Source organism: Acomys minous (genome assembly GCF_964271855.1).
Source record: "Acomys minous genome assembly, chromosome: 2".
Classification (NCBI taxonomy): Eukaryota; Metazoa; Chordata; class Mammalia; order Rodentia; family Muridae; genus Acomys; species Acomys minous.
Window position 1 is genome coordinate 130,182,028 of NC_140484.1, and position 18,895 is coordinate 130,200,922.

Genomic DNA, 18,895 nt, shown 5'->3' on the forward strand with positions numbered 1-18,895 from the left:
TAAAGGTAACTGTGATGTGTGGTGCAGTGATCACACAAATATTTTTTTCAGATCCTTGGTTCTTGTGCTCACTGTGGAGTGCCTGGCAACATCTCTGAAACCGTGCTTCTTTGGATTTGTTTCATTGTTCTAGTCCCAGCACCTAGCAGAGCCTAGAGTGAGAAAAGTGATACCCACCAAGTAGATTCCCAAGCTTTTTATAAGTTCTGAAGTGTGATCTGATGTTAATGATTATTAAAATACCTGTTCCAAGTGATGGCTGAAATCTTATATGTGAAAATTAAGTAATGCAGCTGGTTCTCTAGGGAAACTGTTTCACAAGATTTCAGCAATCCTACTGGGAAATGTAAAGGACTTTCCTAAGCCCCAAGCCCCATGTGAGCTCAAGACATCACAGAATTCCCCGTGTGATGGCTAACAGCTGGTCCCTTTCCTTTAGGCAACCCCTCTTTTCTTATTGTAGTTTCTCTTATAGTCTTGTTCTTTAATCAACACAGTTTTCTGTTTCTGTTTTGTTTTAATATGAGGCATTTACTGCCCAGATCCAGAATTGCTTAGAAAAGGCCATTTTTTTTCCTGTCTACATGTGACAAAGAGCACAGTAGGCCCACAGTGATCCACTATGTCCCACTTTAGTTCTTTTTTTTCTTTTTTAAACTTATATCTTAAAATTAACATTCACTCCCTTATTGTTTTCTTCCATTCCTTTCTTTGTGATAGATTCTTGCTATGTAACATAGTCTGACCTCGAATTTTCCGTTTCCTGTTTCTGCGCTTGAATTACAGGTGTATGTATGTTCTTGTATGTCTGCTCACATGTGGAAACCAGAGGTTAATTTTTTTCCCCTCTACTTTATTTACTGAGGTTTCTCCATGAGCTTGGAGCTCACCATTCCTTCTAGTTTATCAGGTTTCTCTGGGGATCCTATCTTCACTTCCCAAGTGCTGGAAATGACTGTAAAAACAGAGAAGATATGTGGAGAAATAGCAGGAAAGGGCTGACTGCAGGGAAACTGCACAAGTGCTATTACAGAGCCCTCAGCCCCAGTGAGCTCAGAGAGCAGTGGTCAGGAAAATGCAGTTTTTGTGACTATAGTTTGAAGGTACTAGGAGTGTTTAGCTTTGAGAAGATAGTTTTGAATGTCTTGAAAGGGTTATTTCACGTACTTGAAATTCTACCTGGAGGGAGAGGGTTTTCTGAATAGCTCTAATAGGTGGCGTTTAAGTATAGAAAGGAGTCATTAATTATTCTTGTTTATTCATTTGATCTTATATTTAGTAATTCATATGCTCAATATATCTTTTTTTTTGGGCAAGGAATGGAGTAGGGGATTGAAATATTTAAGATATAAACTTTGTTCATAAGGGGTCCATAGTCTCAAGTCTAGCTGAGTGTAGAGAAGGGGAGGCAAGTGTGTAAACAAATCAATGTAAGGTAGAATAAGATAGACAGAACTTAAAGTGAGAACTCTTTTCAAATGAGGTGAACAAAGGTAGACTAGGCTGCCTTTTGAGACTAGAAATATCCTACTTCTGGAAGTTTTCAAATTATAGGTGGGATGACCCAGCTGGCATCATGTGATACAGGGTTTCAGACATTAGATTCTAATAGAGTTTTGGTTAATCTATCCACTAATAATTCTCTTAAGCATGATAAAATGACTAAGAATGAAGAAAATTATGGTGATGCTTTCCTGGCACAATCCTGTACTGTGGTCATAAATGAAGCTGCTGGTTGAAGGACCTGGGAGCTGGGGAGAGCCTGGTTGGGTATTAGGTAGCTGTGGGAGTATAATTTTGGAACTGGCAGCCTAGAGTAGGAGGGCATTGCCAATGGAGACACTGGATGCTCTCTTGGAGGAGCTAAGGGACCTGACTCAGAGCTGGAAGAGAAAGCAAAGGCAGTCATATCTGGGAAGTGAAACTACAAGAAGTAAATTAAAACAAAAAACAAAACAAACAAACAAAAAAACCCTACCCAGTCAGTCAGTTCAGATTAACAGAGGTATCCTTGGTTTTGATATCATTTATTCAAAAAAGAAAGGAGTAATTGCTTTGCCAAAGGTTGGGCAAGATGAATTTTTAAAAATAAGTTAAATTAAGGAGCTTGGTGTTGGTGGTGCTCACCTTTAATCCCAGTGCTCAGGAAGTTTAGACAGGTGGATCTCTGAGTTGTAGGCCACCCTGGTCTACAGTGTGAGTTTCAGGATAGCCAGGACTCCACAGGGAAACCTTGTCTTGAAAAACAAAACAAACAATCAGCAAACAAAAACCAAACAACAACAACAACAACAAAACCCATCCAAAAAACCAACCCACCAACCAACCAAACAAAAAGATTTTAATCAGTAAAGAGAGGAATCATCATTGATGACATGATGGAGATTGACTCCTTCCCTTTCCTTTTTCTTTTTCTCTCTTTCTAGTGTGTATAAGAATATTTGATGAGGGCCAGGTGTGGTGGCACACACCTTTATCCCAATATTCAGGAGGCAGAGCAGGCAAATCTCTTGAGGGTTTGAGGTTGGCCTGTCTACATAATGAGTTCCAGGACACCCAGAGCTACACAGTGAGTCCCTGTCTCAAAAAACAAAACAATCAAAAAAGGGAATATTTGGTGAACTAGCAGGTAGTGTAGTTTAGTAATAATGCCCAGAGTGACATCCCTATCACTTAACACATGCGCGCGTGCGCACACACACACACACACACACACACACACACACACACACACACACACGAGAGAGAGAGAGAGAGAGAGAGAGAGAGAGAGAGAGAGAGAGAGAGAGAGACAGACAGACAGACAGACAGACAGACAGACAGAGACAGAGGAGACAGACAGACAGGGAGACAGAGAGAATATACTTGGCAAGTTCAGAGACTTCTTAGGCATAAATTTAATGTAGACTGTGTATAGCCTTAGTTTGCAGGGCCAATTGATGTCCTACTATAAAGGACTTTGAATTTTATCTATACTAATAAATTCCTTTCAAGGCTCAGCATATATCTTATCTTTTTGTAAACTGTATATTAACATGTATCTACAATAAGTTAAAAAGGTAAAACACTGTTGATGTGCAAAGATGGCAAAATGGCTCTGGGAATATCTAGAATATCTGGGAATACAGATATATCTATCTGTAAATAACTATAACAATACAAAGAAATGTGATAACCTGGAAACAAACACATTGCCTTGGAACATAGAGAAGGGGCGACTTTTTGGAGATTAGAACATTTTCTAAAGGCACCATAGAAACAACAGAATTAATACTCAAAAGATAGGCAGATGAAACATCATGTGCAAAGGGATGGAGGTGTGAAAGTTATGACATATTTAAAGAGCTATTACACACAGAAAACCTGTCCGAAAAACCAAAAGGGGGAGGGGAAAAAAAGAGAAAAGAAAAGAAAAAAGAAAGAAGTTAAAGAAGATGGTGGACCTAGTGTGTAAGAGGGAGTAAAAGGAGCAGTAGTATGGAAAGTGAGACTGATGAATGGGCCCAGCCAAATAACAGACAGCCTCTTCTTCAGCTTTCATTCTGGCATGTCAGCCAAGGATTTATAAATTAAGAAATGGTGTGTTTTTAAATATCACCGATGGCCCCTTGTGGAGCACTGAGGAGAAAATCAGGGTGAAAGAAATCAGATGTTTTCCATTTACTAGAGACTATCTAAGAGACTCCTATAGAATTACTTCTATTGAGTACAGTGTTCCTTCAGAGTTCTGTGTCTAATCCTTTTAAACATTAGAGTGGCAAACCAGGTGCATTTTAAAGCATTGGTTTCTGACGCAGTGGTACTCAAATCTAGCTGGCATTGAGGTAACTTAGTTTCAAGATACAGAATTTTAGCTTTAATCTAGATATACTAAATCAAGGTTTATGGTTGTTGGGCCCATAGCACTCATATTTCTAAAAGTGCCTGGTGATTATTATGTAGTTTTTGGAAAGCTTTTAATTTCTAAAGCACTATCGTATCTAACTCCAAGGAAATTGTATTCTAAGTAGTTGTAATTAAAGATACATCTTTTAACTATTACATGAATTAATAAGGAGAAAATATAAACTGCAGACACATTCATATTTATCTGTTGTTAAGAACACATTTTAAGGTAATAGCATCTGTTTTCATTAAAACCACTTGTTGGCATATCATGGAGATTTTCCTCTTTTAAAAATTTATTGTTTTCCAAAAGCATGGGCAAAGTACTAGTAAATTAATCAGGATGGTTACTGCCTTGAGCACTCTATATTTAGAATAAGATAAACTTTTGGAGGGTGGATATCCAGAAGAACTGGCACATGGGCGGCATCTTTCTTGTGAAGGACCAAGAAGTATAGGTACTATAATTTTGTGGCCATATGGTCAGTACGCTGCCAGTGTGACCTGAAAGAGGGCACAGGTAATATGTAAATGAGCAAATGCTGGTTTGGTCTCAGTAAAGCTAGCTAGAAGAACAGAAGTTTCACTGACAGTTGGCAGTAGCCTCATCTATATAGGGAAAGATACCTTGTCTAAAGTTATAGTGTTACATGTTGTCAGCAAACTCAATGTATGGAATGCTGCTGGAGGTATTAGTTAACCTTCATGAGGACAAATGAACAGAACCAATGAAGCTATGGGATTTCTCAGCATCTCATAAATGTTATTGGATTTCCCACTGAGAGTTTGCCTGGTCTGTGTCTTCTTTTCAACTATATCATGGTATGTGTGTATCTGTTTTCTATAGGCTCTGAAGGAAGAGAATGCAGAGAAAAACAAAATCTTGGTGACTTTTTAGCAGTGTTTGTCACACAGTGGGGATTTACATCTGGGTTACTGACTGAATAGGCTAGTTGGCATTATTCATGGCGAGTGCAGAATGGCTGTATAATTTGAATTTTGAAACATTTAGAATATGTATTTACCTGTGATAAAAAAAAATAATGAGTGTTATTGTGTTCTTTCTTTTGATTCTAGTAGCTGCTGCTGCTGGTGGTGACAATGTCAAATAACGGCTTAGACATCCAGGACAAGCCTCCAGCCCCTCCGATGAGAAACACCAGCACTATGATTGGAGCTGGCAGCAAAGACACTGGAACCCTAAACCACGGCTCCAAACCTCTGCCTCCAAACCCAGAGGAGAAGAAAAAGAAGGACCGATTTTACCGATCCATCTTACCGGGAGATAAAAGTACAGTATTTCATTTATTTTCATCATTTGTGTGCTTTGAGAAGAAAAAACAAAGCAAGTCAACTCCCCGCCCCCCAATACTCTGAATAGGAGGTCTGTCCTTCCCTGACTTAACTCTCCTTCAATATCATTTATTTTCTTGTTAACTATGCCCTGTGTCTTGCCTTCCTAAAGTATAAAGCCAAGTGCTAAATTGACTCATTGCTCAGAATTATATTTGAACAAAATCTCAAGCATTTTGTTCTTGTCAACTTTCCGACAAATTGAAAATATTTGTGTGTGTGTGTGTGTGTGTGTGTGTATGAATGAATATATATATTTATTTTCTTTTAAAATTAAAAAAATGTTTATGAAATCATAAAACCTAAGGACTTTTGAAGTGTCTTTGTTTGGAAATTTCTTTTTCCCAGATTACTTTCACTTGGAATGCATTGTTGGCAAATTTTGATTGCCTTATTTTTTGTCTAGCTCTCTGGTCCCACATTCAAGATTTGGGGATTTAGTGTTAGTAAGAACAGGCAGAAATGGCTGGGCTAAGGAAACAGAGGTACATAGGAATCACTATGAGTTAATTGTGAGTAAGACTTACTAGGCAACCTCATTTCCTGTTTTTTTTAAAGACTAAGTCTCACTCTGTAGCCTGGCTAGCCAGCCATAAATGCATGACGTCCTCCTGCCTTAGCTCCCAAGTGGTGAGATTACTGACATAAGCCACCACGCCCACCTTTTGTTATCCTCTCACTAATAAAACTTGAAAGAACAATAATCAAAATCTAAGCCATGAATCTGAAAAAGCCACTGATACCATTATAGACAAAGCAGTGGAAACATAAACGTTTGTGTGTCCCCATAGATGATGCTAATTTAGGCTGGGCAATGGTAGCACACGCCTTGAATCCCAGCACTCAGGAGGCTGAGGCAGGTGGACCTCTGAGTTAGAGACCAGCCTGGTCTACAGAGTGAATTCTAGGATATCCAGGGCCACATAGAGAATCCCTCTCTTGAAAAAGAAAAGAAAAGGAAAAAACAGAAAACAAAAAACCGACTTGGATGACTGCTGCTCTTAGGTAAAGTTCTCAGTTATCTTTGTAGGGCTCTTGTGGTGTGACTTTCCATCTGTGACTAGTACAACCTTCAGGTTCAGATGTACCTGACTTACACCATCAAGAAAGTCAAAGGGAGCCGAGTGTGGTGGCGCACACCTTTAATCCCAGCACTCGGGAGGCAGAGGCAGGCAGATTGCTGTGAGTTCGAGGCTAGCCTGGTCTACAAAGTGAGTCTAGGACAGCCAAGGCTACACAGAGAAACCCTGTCTCGAAAAGACACCCCCCCCCAAAAAAAAGGTCAAAGGGTAACTGCAAAACGCAAGGTAACTTTCTGAAATTTTGTATCTTATAAGGAACTTGTGTCACAAATACAGAAAACTAGTACAAAAATCAGGTAATTCAGTTTTAAAATGGCAAAGGATCTGAATAGACATCTCTCCAAAGAAGATAGAGAAATGGAAGTTAGCATATGAATAAATACTGTTTTCATTAGTTGCTAGGGAAATACAAATTCAAACCATCATCAAATCCCACTCCAAAGGCACTAGGATGGCTGTAACAAACAAACAAACATACAAAAAGATGTTATCAAATGTTGGTGAGATGGAGGTATTTGACCCTCATAATTGCTGGTAGGAATGTAAAATGGTTTAACCTCAGGGAAAGGATTCTGGCAATTCTTTAGACACTTAAATTTAGGGAAATGTTATTGCCCATTACTTCCACCAAGAGAAATAATGCTTTGCCTCATTTTCATGATACTCTGAAGTGGGAGCAGTCTAATATTAAAAGTAAAAGACAACAGCCATATAATGAAATAATACTTGGCTTTAAAAAATGTCCTGAACCATACTGCACCTATGGGTAAACCTTCAAATAATGTTGTTAAAGAAAAGACCGTAACGTAATGGTTACATAGCATGTGGGTCCATTCATGTGAAATGTCTAGAAATGTAAATTCATAGATAAAAGGCATGTCAGTGGTTGTCTAAGGATGCAGAGTTAGTAAACAGATGGGATTAAGGGGGTGACGGCTAAGAGATACAGAATTTCTTTTTGAAGTGATGAAAATGCCTTAGATTGTGGTATTGTTTGTCCAGCTTGGTAAAAATAATAAAAGCCATTGATTTTTGTACTTTATAGATGAATTATAATGGTATGTAAATTATGTATCAATAAAGAGTGTGTGTGTGTGTGTGTGATGTATATGCGTATGTGCATAGTGTGCTTATGCACTTGTAGAGGTCAGAGGCGGACATTGGGCATTCTAATATATCACATTCCACCTTACTCCCTTTGAGAAAGGCTCTCTCACTGAACTTGGAGCTAGGCAGGGCGTCAGCAAGCCCCAGTGATCCTTGTTTCTGTCCTCCCAAATTCCCTGACAATGATGGGGTGACAGGTGCATGTGGGCATGCCTTGTATTGGACATGGATGCTGGGGATCTTAGCTCTGATCCTCATTCTTACATAGCAAGCGCTCTTACCCTGAATTGCCACCCCAGCCTCTTCATTTGCCTGCGTTTAAGGAAGATTCCCATCTAAACCAGGACAGAGGCAGCTCCTTCAAGCATCGTTGCAACCGAAGGAGTGGTTGTGTGCCAACAATTCAGATTCCCGGGTTGTATTCCTGCTTCTTTCACAGGCTGGCTGTCGCGTTTGTGTCAGTGACTTCTCTCTAGCCTCCAGTGCTCTCGTCTGAGAAATGAGAGAGCCAGAGCAGCAGACAGTTTCTTTTAGTTCTGCAACCCTATATTTATATAGATGAGGTATTGCAGAATGTCACTGTCGCAGGCGTGTCTATGTAGGTGGATGGAAACCAGGCCATCGTGAAGACATTTTTATTGGTTATGGAGCTGCAGACCTGGAGGTTCTTGGTGTAAGAGATTACTGTAACTGACTGCTCGTACTGTTGTATATCCTGCAGTTAAGTAATAGATTGCTAGCTGAACTAAGGTTCCAAACTAAAGGGAAGAAACAGCCATTTTTTCATCTTGCTATATATATATATATTGCGCCTCATATATATATATATAGCGCCTCTTGATATATATATATATTAATAATAGTCAACAAGGGTCTTAAAGCAGGGGTAAAACCAATGTGCTTAGGGAATCTGTAGAAAATCCATAGCTAGAAAATAAAGTACAGGCTATTAGGTCATTTTGTAAGAATTTCTTGTAAAGGCTTTCAACCTCTAGGCTTTCAACCTACAAAGACGCAGACCTGATCTTGAGGATAAAATTTATTTTTTAGACCAAATTTGACCTAGGGGTACTCAGTCAGATTCCCAAAAGAACCTCCAGATCTACAGCTCCATCACCAATAAAAATGCCTCACGATGGCCTGGTTTCCTTCCACCTACATAGACACGCCTGCGACAGTGACATTCTGCAATACCTCATCTATATAAATATAGGGTTGCAGAACTAAAAGAAACTGTCTGCTGCTCTGGCTCTCTCATTTTTTTTTAGACGAAAGCACTGAAGTCTGTAGAGAAGTCACTGACACAAATGTGGCAGCCAGCTTGTGAAAGAAGCAAGAATACAACCCAGGTATCTACATTTTTGGCACATGCTGTGCCTTCATATGTAGTATTTGAAGATAAATAGAAGCTGCTTAGAGAACTAGTCTAGAAACGAGCTCCAACAACTATGATTGAGTTCTGCCCCTCACATTAACTCTGTCATTTACTGTTTTCAAATATCTTTGTAGCATCATCTGTGAAGTGGGAGTAACAGCTCATGCCCATCTGTCAGTAGTGAGCCTTTGTATACCACTTTATTATGAATCGTTTTCTAAACTATAGAGCCGTACAGATGAGGTTAACTTATGAAGTCATCTTTATTCTTTTAGTTGATACCCATATCTAATACCCACAACTTATTTAGTAAGCAGTGCCCAAGATCTTATTGGTGGAAAGTGAGAGGAATGAGTGTAGAACTAAGTCTTTCTAAAGTGTCTATTGCATCGTATTATTGTGTTCCTGTTAGCTGTTCCCAACACCAATTGCATATTGGACTCATACATGGTGCTTTTAAGAAATGTATTCCTGTTCCCACCCAGACGTTGGGAGGCAAAAATTTCTAGAGGCACAACCTTGTGTCTCTAAGGGAAACGAGAAGGAAAAGTTCTTTATGGACCACAGTAGTGGCTTAGATTAGAGCTGGGAGTAGGTGGTGTCTGTGTGCATTACCTAATGCTGACCTCCGGGATGGCCTCAGTTCGCGCTTGAGGGAATATAGGCATGGTTGGAAGGAGAAGCTATAATTGAAGGCTTGTAATAAATGGTGCTGAGTTGCAGAATTCTGTGTGGGAAAGCCTGGTTCCTGCGGTTAGGACTTGGAGCCTTTGGTTTTATTTTCAGAAGTCATACAGCATTTAGTTTGGAATGTCTTTCTGGATGCATTTTTATGACCAAAGTGAAATTCTGTGAGCTTGGGAAGAGGTTTGTGAAGTTAATTTTTTTTTTTTTTTTTTTTTTTTTGAGACAGGGTTTCTTTATGCAGTCTTGGCTGTCCTGGAACTTACTCTGTAGACTAGGCTGGCCTCAAACTCAGAGATCTGCCTGTCTCTGCCTCCTGAGTGCTGGGATTAAAGGTATGCGCCACTACCACCCAACTCAGTGATGTTAATTTTAACACTGAACTACATCAGTGCTTCTTTCTCTTAAGTTTGTAATATTTTACTTTACTCAGATGAGTTCAGTTGAGCCAATGAGAGGCGTTGTTTTAAAAAATTGGGCAAATGATTCTTGCTGAAACTTTAATGTCTGTGGTAAAACATGGGGTTTTGTAGTCAGCTGCTTTGCCAAACTAAGCCCAAGCTGAACTAAGCCGGAGACAGAGGATGGGTGAGGTTACAAGCTTTTTCTTTACTTACATGAAATCAAGGTGATTCTTTCTCCTTTCTGTCTTCAGTCATATTTGAATTCTCTGCCTTAATCAGCTTATGGAGAAATCTTACTTCAGGAATTGCTAATATTAATAACACATGTTTTTAAGGTTCTTTAGTTTATAAAAACATTTTAATTGATTCACAGAATAGTAAGAAAAATATCTTATTCTTTGTTTCATTCCTTTTTCTTGCTAAATTGTCCTGTCTGATACCTACATTACTGTGTTGAATTGTTTTGTTTTTAATTTCAAAGGAGAGGCATCCAATATTTCATAGCTGTATAATGTTTTTTAGAGGCTTTGATAATCAGCTTTTATTTGGTTAAGTAAATTTTATAATCCTATTTGTTAAGAAGTCTTAATCATATTTGATATCACATTTTAGCAAAAGCTAAATTAGTTATTAATTTAATTGAATACATATATTCCTTTTTATTTTTTACAGTTCATCTTATTTTATGTGCCTAGTGTATTTATATATTTGTGTGTGTCTGGTGCTCACAGAGGCCAGAAGAGAGTGTTGGGTTTCCTGGAACTGGAGCTACAGACAGTTATTAGTTCTGAGACCCAAACCTGGGTCTTGTTCCCTATTTTCTTAATACATTTAAAATTACATTTACATAAAAAGTTGATATATAACTCTAATGCCATATAGTTCACCATCTTAACATATACAATACAGTAGGCTTTAGTATATTTACAAAATTATACAATCAGCTGTGAGTATAACATGATGATGTACATTACTAGCAAAACATGCATGAAGACCTGTGTTGAGGTATCAGCATCAAAAATATTTGCTCAGTCATTACAACTAATATCAGTGCATTTTCACTGGACCGAAAAGAAATTCCATTCCTATTAGGTTATTCTTTATTTGTCTCTTCTCATCCCCTGTTAACCTCTTCTCTTCTTTCTGTCTATGGCTTTGTCTGTTCTAGATGTTTCATATAAATGGAATTATGTAATATGCAGGACTTTGTGCATCTTTTAAAAATACTTACTTTTGTGTGTATGAGTCTGTTGCCACATGTATGTATACCATGTGCATGCCTGTGCCTAAGGAGGTCAGAAGAGGGCATGGAATCTCCTGGAACTGGCGTTATGGGTAGTTGTGGGTGCTGGGGCGTGAAGCTAGGTCCTCTGCATTACATTAAGGAATGCGGCTTTACCAAGTTGTCCTCTGATCTGCACACAGATACCACAACGTACAACACAGCCTCATAAGCACTGAGAGATCCTTCCAGTCTTTCCAGCCCTCCTCCCCCAGATCCTTTTACTTAGCATAATGCTTCCAAAGTTCATCCATTTTACAGCATGATCAGGGATTCATTTCTTTTTATCAGTGAACTTCATTATGTGAATGCATCATAATTTATGCATTTATCAGTTGAGGGAAATGTTTTATCAGATTCACTCAGACACAGGTGCTTAGTCATCATTAAAATGTCCTGCGGTGGCTAGAGAGGCGGGATTTGTGGCCATGGGCTATTGAACCCCCAGGAGCATAGATTTGTTTTATCCACTGTTTTGTTAGTCAACCCCAGAATCAAAGTATATGTGTAGTAAGAAGAGATTATGAAAGTTGGTTGGCTTTCTGGTAGACGGGAAACTGAGAAAATCCTGAGCACACTGTTGTCTCCTCTAGGCCTTTTCTTATTTTGTTTCTAGAATACCCCTCCCTATCTGTCTAGCTAATAGCTACTTACCCTTAATGATTTCTTTCAGATAATACCTTTCTCAGAAGGGTAACGTATTGTCTACTTCTATCTATATTCTGAGAGGAGTTGATGTCCTGTTATACAAGTAGGACTTGAAACTCGGAGACTTTTCCAGGGTTCAGCAGTGAGTGCATGCCTAGATGATAAGGAGCTGGGCATGGTGGTATACGCCTTTAGTCCTAGCATTTGGGAGGCAGAGACAAGTGGATCTCTTGAGTTCAAGGCCAAGCCTGGTCTACAGAGCACCACCCAGGACAGCTAGGGCCACACAGAGAAACCTTGCATTGAAAAACTTAAAAAAGGAAAAAAAAATTCTGACTTAAGTCTGTGGCTGTAAGACGGAGATGGTCCATGCTGTCTGCCTCCTGGGCTTGCTGTGAGGAGCAGTGAGGCAGAGGCTATGGCCTGTGCAAATGTGAGGGCTTGGTTACGTTTCCCAGGAAGTAATGAACTGAGCTCCAAGCAGCTCAGAACAGATTTGGCTTCCTCACTAGTTCTCCCCTGTATTTTTGCCTTAGGAAGTCTGTTTGCTGCTGCATTCCAGCTGGTAAATACTCTGCCTAAACCTTGCATAGTACCTAGGCTACGTCTGCCAGCTGTATCCCTAATTCCTCTTCTTCTTTTTCACTTCCTGCTCTCAGGTCCAGTTTGCATTAAGCTGCTATTTCAGTCAGTAGTTGCTTCCATTCAAGTCGGAAGGGCTTAGGATGGCACAGTGGAGGGGAAGACTTGATCAGGTAGACTGAGGCTCACCATCATGTGCCCTGTGATCCAGGATAAGACAGTTTCTTTTCCAGGGAGTCTTTCTTCAGGAGTAGAGTTAGATAGCTTCTAAGATTACTTCCTACCAGTTTCCAGGCTGCTCTTAAACTAAGCTCTGTGTTGGGTTCTGTCTGAGATCCGTACGTATAATAATCGTGATTGTAAGCCATGACTTGCATCCTTAGTTACATTTTACTTCTTAAAAATTACAAGGAATTGTATGAGATAATGAATGACAGACTTTGTGCCTTGGGAGTTCACAGGGGGAGGAATATAAGAAAATCCTTTCTGAAAGAAACGGGACCTGAATCAGTCTTTGAAAGAGGAAAAAAAGTGAGCAACAGATAGCACGTGGGAGTGGTGAGGTGTATTCAGAGGCTGTAGGCAGAGAGAAGAGGGGCTGGCAGAGGCAGAGCTAACTCCAGAGTTAGCCCTCCTGTGTGTTGTTACACCATTTCATTTCTCAGCACTCTTGTCTATAAACTACTTGTCCCCTGAGCTACTTTCTCTCTGGATCTCTATTACCACAGATCCTTCTGGACTTAACATCTGTGTTATATTATATGCGTTATTAACATAAAATGGAAATAATTTATAAATAATAACAAGATGTATAAATATAGCATGTTTAAATCTAAACAAGACAATATAATTGTATTTCTCTAAAACCTTTTAAGGGATTAGCTTAGAAGGAATTTAGAAGCAGAAAGCCATTTGAAACAAAGTATTTCCAAAGCCCTGCCATGTGTCTTATACATTCTGGCTTTGAGTGAGACAGATGCAATTATGTCATAAGTGACTACTTGTCTGGGGCCATGGTCTAACCCTTAGTCCTCTTCTCAAGACAGCTGCTCTAGAAGGGAAATTGGCAAGGATATAAATAGCCTAAGCCTTAGCAGCTGGCATGTAGGCTAGAGGTTCTTATGAAGTCACTGAGGAAAACAATCTTTGGGATCAGTCCTGGGTTTAAATCCTAGTCCTTGCAGGTATATGGATAAATTACTCTGTAAGCAGGTATTAGTAGTATTTAGCTTATAAAATTGTAGCAATAAAAAACTTTGTATGGTGTGTGTGTGTGTGTGTGTGTGTGTGTATGTGTGTGTGTGTGTGTGTGTGTGTGTGTATGGTAAATTCTTGATGTTATTTCTTGTTATATCTGAGTGTATTTTCTTAATGTACCTGTAATCAACTTGAAGTTCTTTAGCAGTAGTAGAGTAGAGGAATGTATAGGTTTAGGCGTTTATTTCATTTACTTGATGACTAGGTGGATCTGTGCCACAATCTCCTAGTCTGCAAATGAAAGTTGACTCTTATGCCTGTGTATATGAGAAAATATATATGAAATACCTGTTAAAAATTATGGGGTGTCATCTTAGGAAATAATCTAGGTACAGTGCTTTGGGATTGCTTATCATTCTTGTTTCATAGATTATTGTGGAATGTAGAAGCTAGAAAGGCTCTTAAGATTATCTTGTCCATCTCATGACCATTTGGATGGAAAAGCAAAGATATGGTGAGGTAGAGGTAAAAATGGCAGAGACTCTAGATCTTTTTCCCACTTCCTACTTTATAGCCTTTTGGGCTCTATAAATAAATATGCGTATGAGATAGAACTTGTCCTTCACAAGAGCTTAATGAAAAGCTAAAATAAGGCTAGAAACTGAATAATATTCTCTTCTTTATTTACCTGTCCCCCCCCCCCCTTTGTAGCAAATAAAAAGAAGGAGAAGGAGCGACCAGAGATTTCTCTCCCTTCAGATTTTGAGCATACAATCCATGTTGGTTTTGATGCTGTCACAGGAGAGTTTACGGTAAGGCCTGGGTGTCAGTCTTAGAGTTTGGGCTATATGCTATTAGATTCAGCCCTTTTTTTGTTTTTCTAAAGCTTCTTTTTCTGCTAGAGACTTTTCAAGAATACAAGTTTATCTTTTTAATTTTCTTGGTTTGCTTGTTTGCATTATTTGGGATTGAAAACAAGGCCCTGTACATGTTCTGCAAAGGCTCTACTACTGAACTACATCATTAACCCAAACAAATCCCTCTTAAGAGGCCCCATGACAGCAAGCTCTAGGTGGGGCACTAATGCAGGAGTTAATTAGACTTGGTCCCTGCTCTGAAGGCGGAAAAGCATGGTAAAGGAGCAGACCTCTTTTTTTGTTTTGTTTTGTTTTGTTCTTTTTCTAGACAGCATTTTTCTGTGACTGTCCTGGACTTGCTTTTGTAGACCAGGCTGACCTTGAACTCACAGCGATCCGCCTGCCTCTGCCTCCCAAGTGCTGGGATTAAAGGCGTGCGCCACCACTGTCTGGCTAGGAGCAGATCTCTTAAGGAAGATACATAAAAGGAGCTTGTGTAAATTTTGAGGTACCATGGAAAGGGATAACTAACAGGGTGACTTTTATCTGATACTCTTTCAGGGTCCGCTGTACCCATGTCTTCCTGAAAACCTCTCATGTCTTTCTTTCAGGGGATGCCAGAGCAGTGGGCCCGCTTACTTCAAACATCAAATATTACCAAGTCTGAGCAGAAGAAAAACCCACAGGCGGTTCTGGATGTTTTGGAATTTTATAACTCTAAGAAGACCTCCAATAGTCAGAAGTACATGAGTTTTACAGGTATGAACGGAGATTGTGTCCATGGGAATCATAGCAGAAGCTCCCATACTCCTGTGGGCTAGCAAGAAAAGAGGAAGTCTCAAGAGTGCAATGGCACTCTCGCTCAGGTGTAGCCTTGGAAATGACAACCAAGATGAAGGCTTGTTTGTCTTTATTCTGCAGCTGCATATGTTAATTATTGTTACAGATATGTGTCCTGTGTGGGGTGGGGGAATCAATGCCTGGTGAGCACATGGAGATCAGAAGACCATTTCTAGGAGCTGGCTCTCCCTTTCCACTGTGTGAGTTCTTGAGTTTGAACTCATGTCTTCAGACTTGGTGACAAGTGCCTTTACCCACCCAAGTCATCTCACCAGCCCCTGTATATGTTAGTTTTTTAAAAAGGAGGGTATTACATAAGAGGAACATTGCTTTCTATATAGTTATAAAGCATGGACATCTGGTTGTCCTTGTCATTATTTCTGATATCATTATTTTCATAACATTAATGAGTATCTTTTAAGTTGCAAGCCCCATTTCTTCTTTAAGATACTCTTTTGGAGCTAGCCTGGGTTGGTGTAGGCTTAGAACTCATGGTGATCCTTTAGCATCAGCCTTTAGAGCACTGGGATTATGGATATGAGCCATTATGCCCTCTGTAAGGGACTAAATTTTATCATTTGAATGGCAATCAGGTCAGTAGTGATTATAAATGTTCTTTATATGTATTTTCTGTGTAAGGGGCTGTGTTTTTTAAGAGTGTCTTTAGTAGTGGAATTGGGATTAGAATCAGGTTTTCTCACACCTAGTCCCCTATGTTTTGAACTGCTAATTGCCTCTAGTAATTTTATTTGGAGCATGTCCTCTGTAGCAGAGATTTTTTTTTTCCTATGCTAAAAACGTATAAAGTCTGTATTTCTGGGAACTCGTCTCCTTTACAGCATTTTAAGAATGTTAAAGCAGAGCTGGGCATTGAGGTACGTTCTTGTAATCGCAGGTAGATGTGATGCAGGAGGATTAGGAATTAAATGCCATTCTTTGCTATGTAGCAAGTTCAAGGCCAACCTTGGCTAAGTGAGACTCTGTCCAAATGCGGGGAAAGTCGACTGCATAATTTGTGGTAGTGGGAGGACTGTGTTCACGCTCTCCCCTGTTTTAAAAACAAACAAACAAACAAAAAACACAGAAATCCCGTAACACAACAAAAACAAGGGGAAAAATAGAGCATTAGGCTAAGAAGTGCATATATACACCGGGCCCTCACTGTTTACAGATATGAAACACAGAGACGGCCTTTGTAGTATGCCGAAATTAGTGCCGGGTCTAGTCTCTCATGTCTTAGTCTGGTGCTCTTTGTTTCTGCCTTTTCCTTCAAAGGCAGAATTATTGGAGAAGGTGAGAGCCAGGATGAACTAGCTGACTTTGAAGGACGGCTTCCCCAGCTAGGATCTGGCTCGTTTCAGAGGGTACAGATGGTCGATGATGGACTGCAGCTTCACTCACGCTGCCACAGTAGTGCTCAGGAGCATTTCCTTCCTCTCATCTGTCCCCACTGGGTCTGTCTGTCTTCTTCCATTGAAGGATTGGGTCATTCTGAGGAGGAGCTGGGGTGAGACGTTGATAAGTAGCTAAGTTTCCTAGTAGTCAGGAAATCGGAACTTAAAATGTTAAGGAACTTATTACAGAGACATCAGATTGAAAGCTGCTTTCTATGTACATGTAAATATAGCTATAAGGAAGTTGCAGGTATGCATATAGATTATTGCTCCTGTGGACTTTGTATATGGTTGGAATTATTGTACCTTTAAGTATTTATGAATGAACATGTGCATAGTTTACACACTCAGTTAGTTACATATATGGTCATCTATGCATGCATGTTTAAATTACAGTTACTGTATTTCCACAGATACATGTACATACATTTACTTTTTGTATTAACATAGACACATGTATGTATACATATGGATGTGCAGACACATAAGATTTTAAATTTTCTGGTTGTTAAAGACAAGAGCCAACGCTAAGCAAAATTTTTTATTTGCCATAGTAATCTATTCCTTTTTTTCTGTTTCCTCTTCTCTTATTTTGCTAACTAAGCTAATACCATGTCAATTTGTGTATTCTCTTATCTATTTCCTATAGGGATTGTCAAGGCAAAGACTTATTAACTCCATTTTATAGACTTACAGAAGTTAATTAGGTTTAAAGAAACTGTAACTTGCTCATTATGATGCAAATGATGTTTCTTCTATTTATTTGACTTACTCTTTTTGAGACAGAATCTCATGTAGTCATGACTGGCCTCAATCTCAGAGAGAGATCCCCTTTGCCTCTACCTCCTGAGTGCTGGGATTAAAGCTATTAAAGGCATGTGCTTTTAACTTAGGCCTCTAAATACTCTGGTCTCTTACTACCCACAACTCTCTAGTCCCTCTTGTGCGGGGGAAGTAACATACAGTTCTGCTCTGTTAAGCTGATACCATTTTGTTTTTTGAAAAAGCAAATCAAATCGATTGTATTTAATTATGCCATGAGTTGATTTCTCCAGGGCTTAACCATTTAGATTTTGCTGTTGTTTGTAGATTTTTAATTTTATGTGTGTGAGTTTTGCCTTCATATATGTTTGTATACCATATTTATGCGTGGTGCCTTGGGAGGCTAGAAAAATGGGTCAGGTTTCCTGGAACTGGAATTAAAGTTGGTTGTGAACCACCTTGGTGCTGGGAGCCAAACAGCTCATCTGCAAGAGCAGCAAATACTCTTAACTCTGCTTAGCAGTCTTCCCAGCAAACAGGGTTTGCTTTAAGAACATATTGTCATAGTTTGCCTTACTGCCCACTTTGTGGATTCTTTATTTGCTGTAGGCCAAAAAGCTATACTGACCCCTTTTTATGTGATAGAGTTGATCTGGCCTCTTGACCACAAATGTGTCAGATTTGGTTGAATGTTTTCTGAATCCCGTTGGTGATGAACTGGCAAGTAAATCCTTAGGGTTTAAAGATCCAAGTCAAAGAGAACACCTAATCTTTAAACTTCTTATGGGTCTGGATTTCATCAAGCCTGAGATATCACTGATTGTAAGATGACAGTTATTTTATATACCACTCAAAGTCAGTCCAGCAGACTGAAATGTCTTGAACAAATGATGGTCCTATGTTGCTGGCTCCTCAGGCACATGTGTACTTGTGTGTAGAGGTCGCAGGACAACCTTGGGTGTCGTCCCTCAGGCACTGTCCCTGTGTTTTTGACAAGGTCTCTCACTGACCTGGAACTCATCAAGTAGATTGGCCAGAGACTTAACTGTTTGCTTCTCCAGTGCTGGGACTCTGGACCATGCATCACCACACTTAGTTTTGTTTGTTTACATCCTTTAAATCCATTTGTACAGCAGCACTTTACTGACTGAGCTAGTTCCCAGCCTCTAAAAGATCCTTTCTGAAAGCTGAAGCTGCAGGTTGGTCATGATTTTATGTGAGTGACATAGCATGGATCCCTTGCCACCATCGTAGAATATAAGAGATTTTCCTGACCACTGAAAATTCATGGTGTGGGGACTGTTATAGCATGGCATTTAGAATTAAATCAGAATTCAGGTTTTGAACCATCTGTTTAACCTGTGTACATACTGGGCAAATTACTTAACTTCTCTCTCAGCTGTAAAGTCTGTTAAAGTGAACATAATAATATGCCACCCAGAG

The 18,895-nt window shown here is 39.5% G+C and overlaps 1 protein-coding gene across 6 annotated transcripts in view; it reads left to right on the forward strand.

The window, feature by feature from the left end:
- The window catches only part of PAK1 (p21 (RAC1) activated kinase 1), a 105,406-nt gene that overhangs the window by 52,132 nt on the left and 34,379 nt on the right, over positions 1–18,895 (forward strand). For 3 of the 6 annotated variants that reach the window (XM_084768227.1, XM_084768228.1, XM_084768225.1), the window contains exons 2-4: positions 4,966–5,176; positions 14,311–14,411; positions 15,068–15,215. In XM_084768227.1, the coding sequence (XP_084624353.1) occupies positions 4,987–5,176; positions 14,311–14,411; positions 15,068–15,215 (439 nt within the window). In that variant the 5' untranslated portion in view covers positions 4,966–4,986. Of the gene's footprint in view, positions 1–4,962; positions 5,177–14,310; positions 14,412–15,067; positions 15,216–18,895 lie in introns of all 6 variants that reach the window. The other 3 variants (XM_084768224.1, XM_084768223.1, XM_084768226.1) reach the window with 1 other exon arrangement.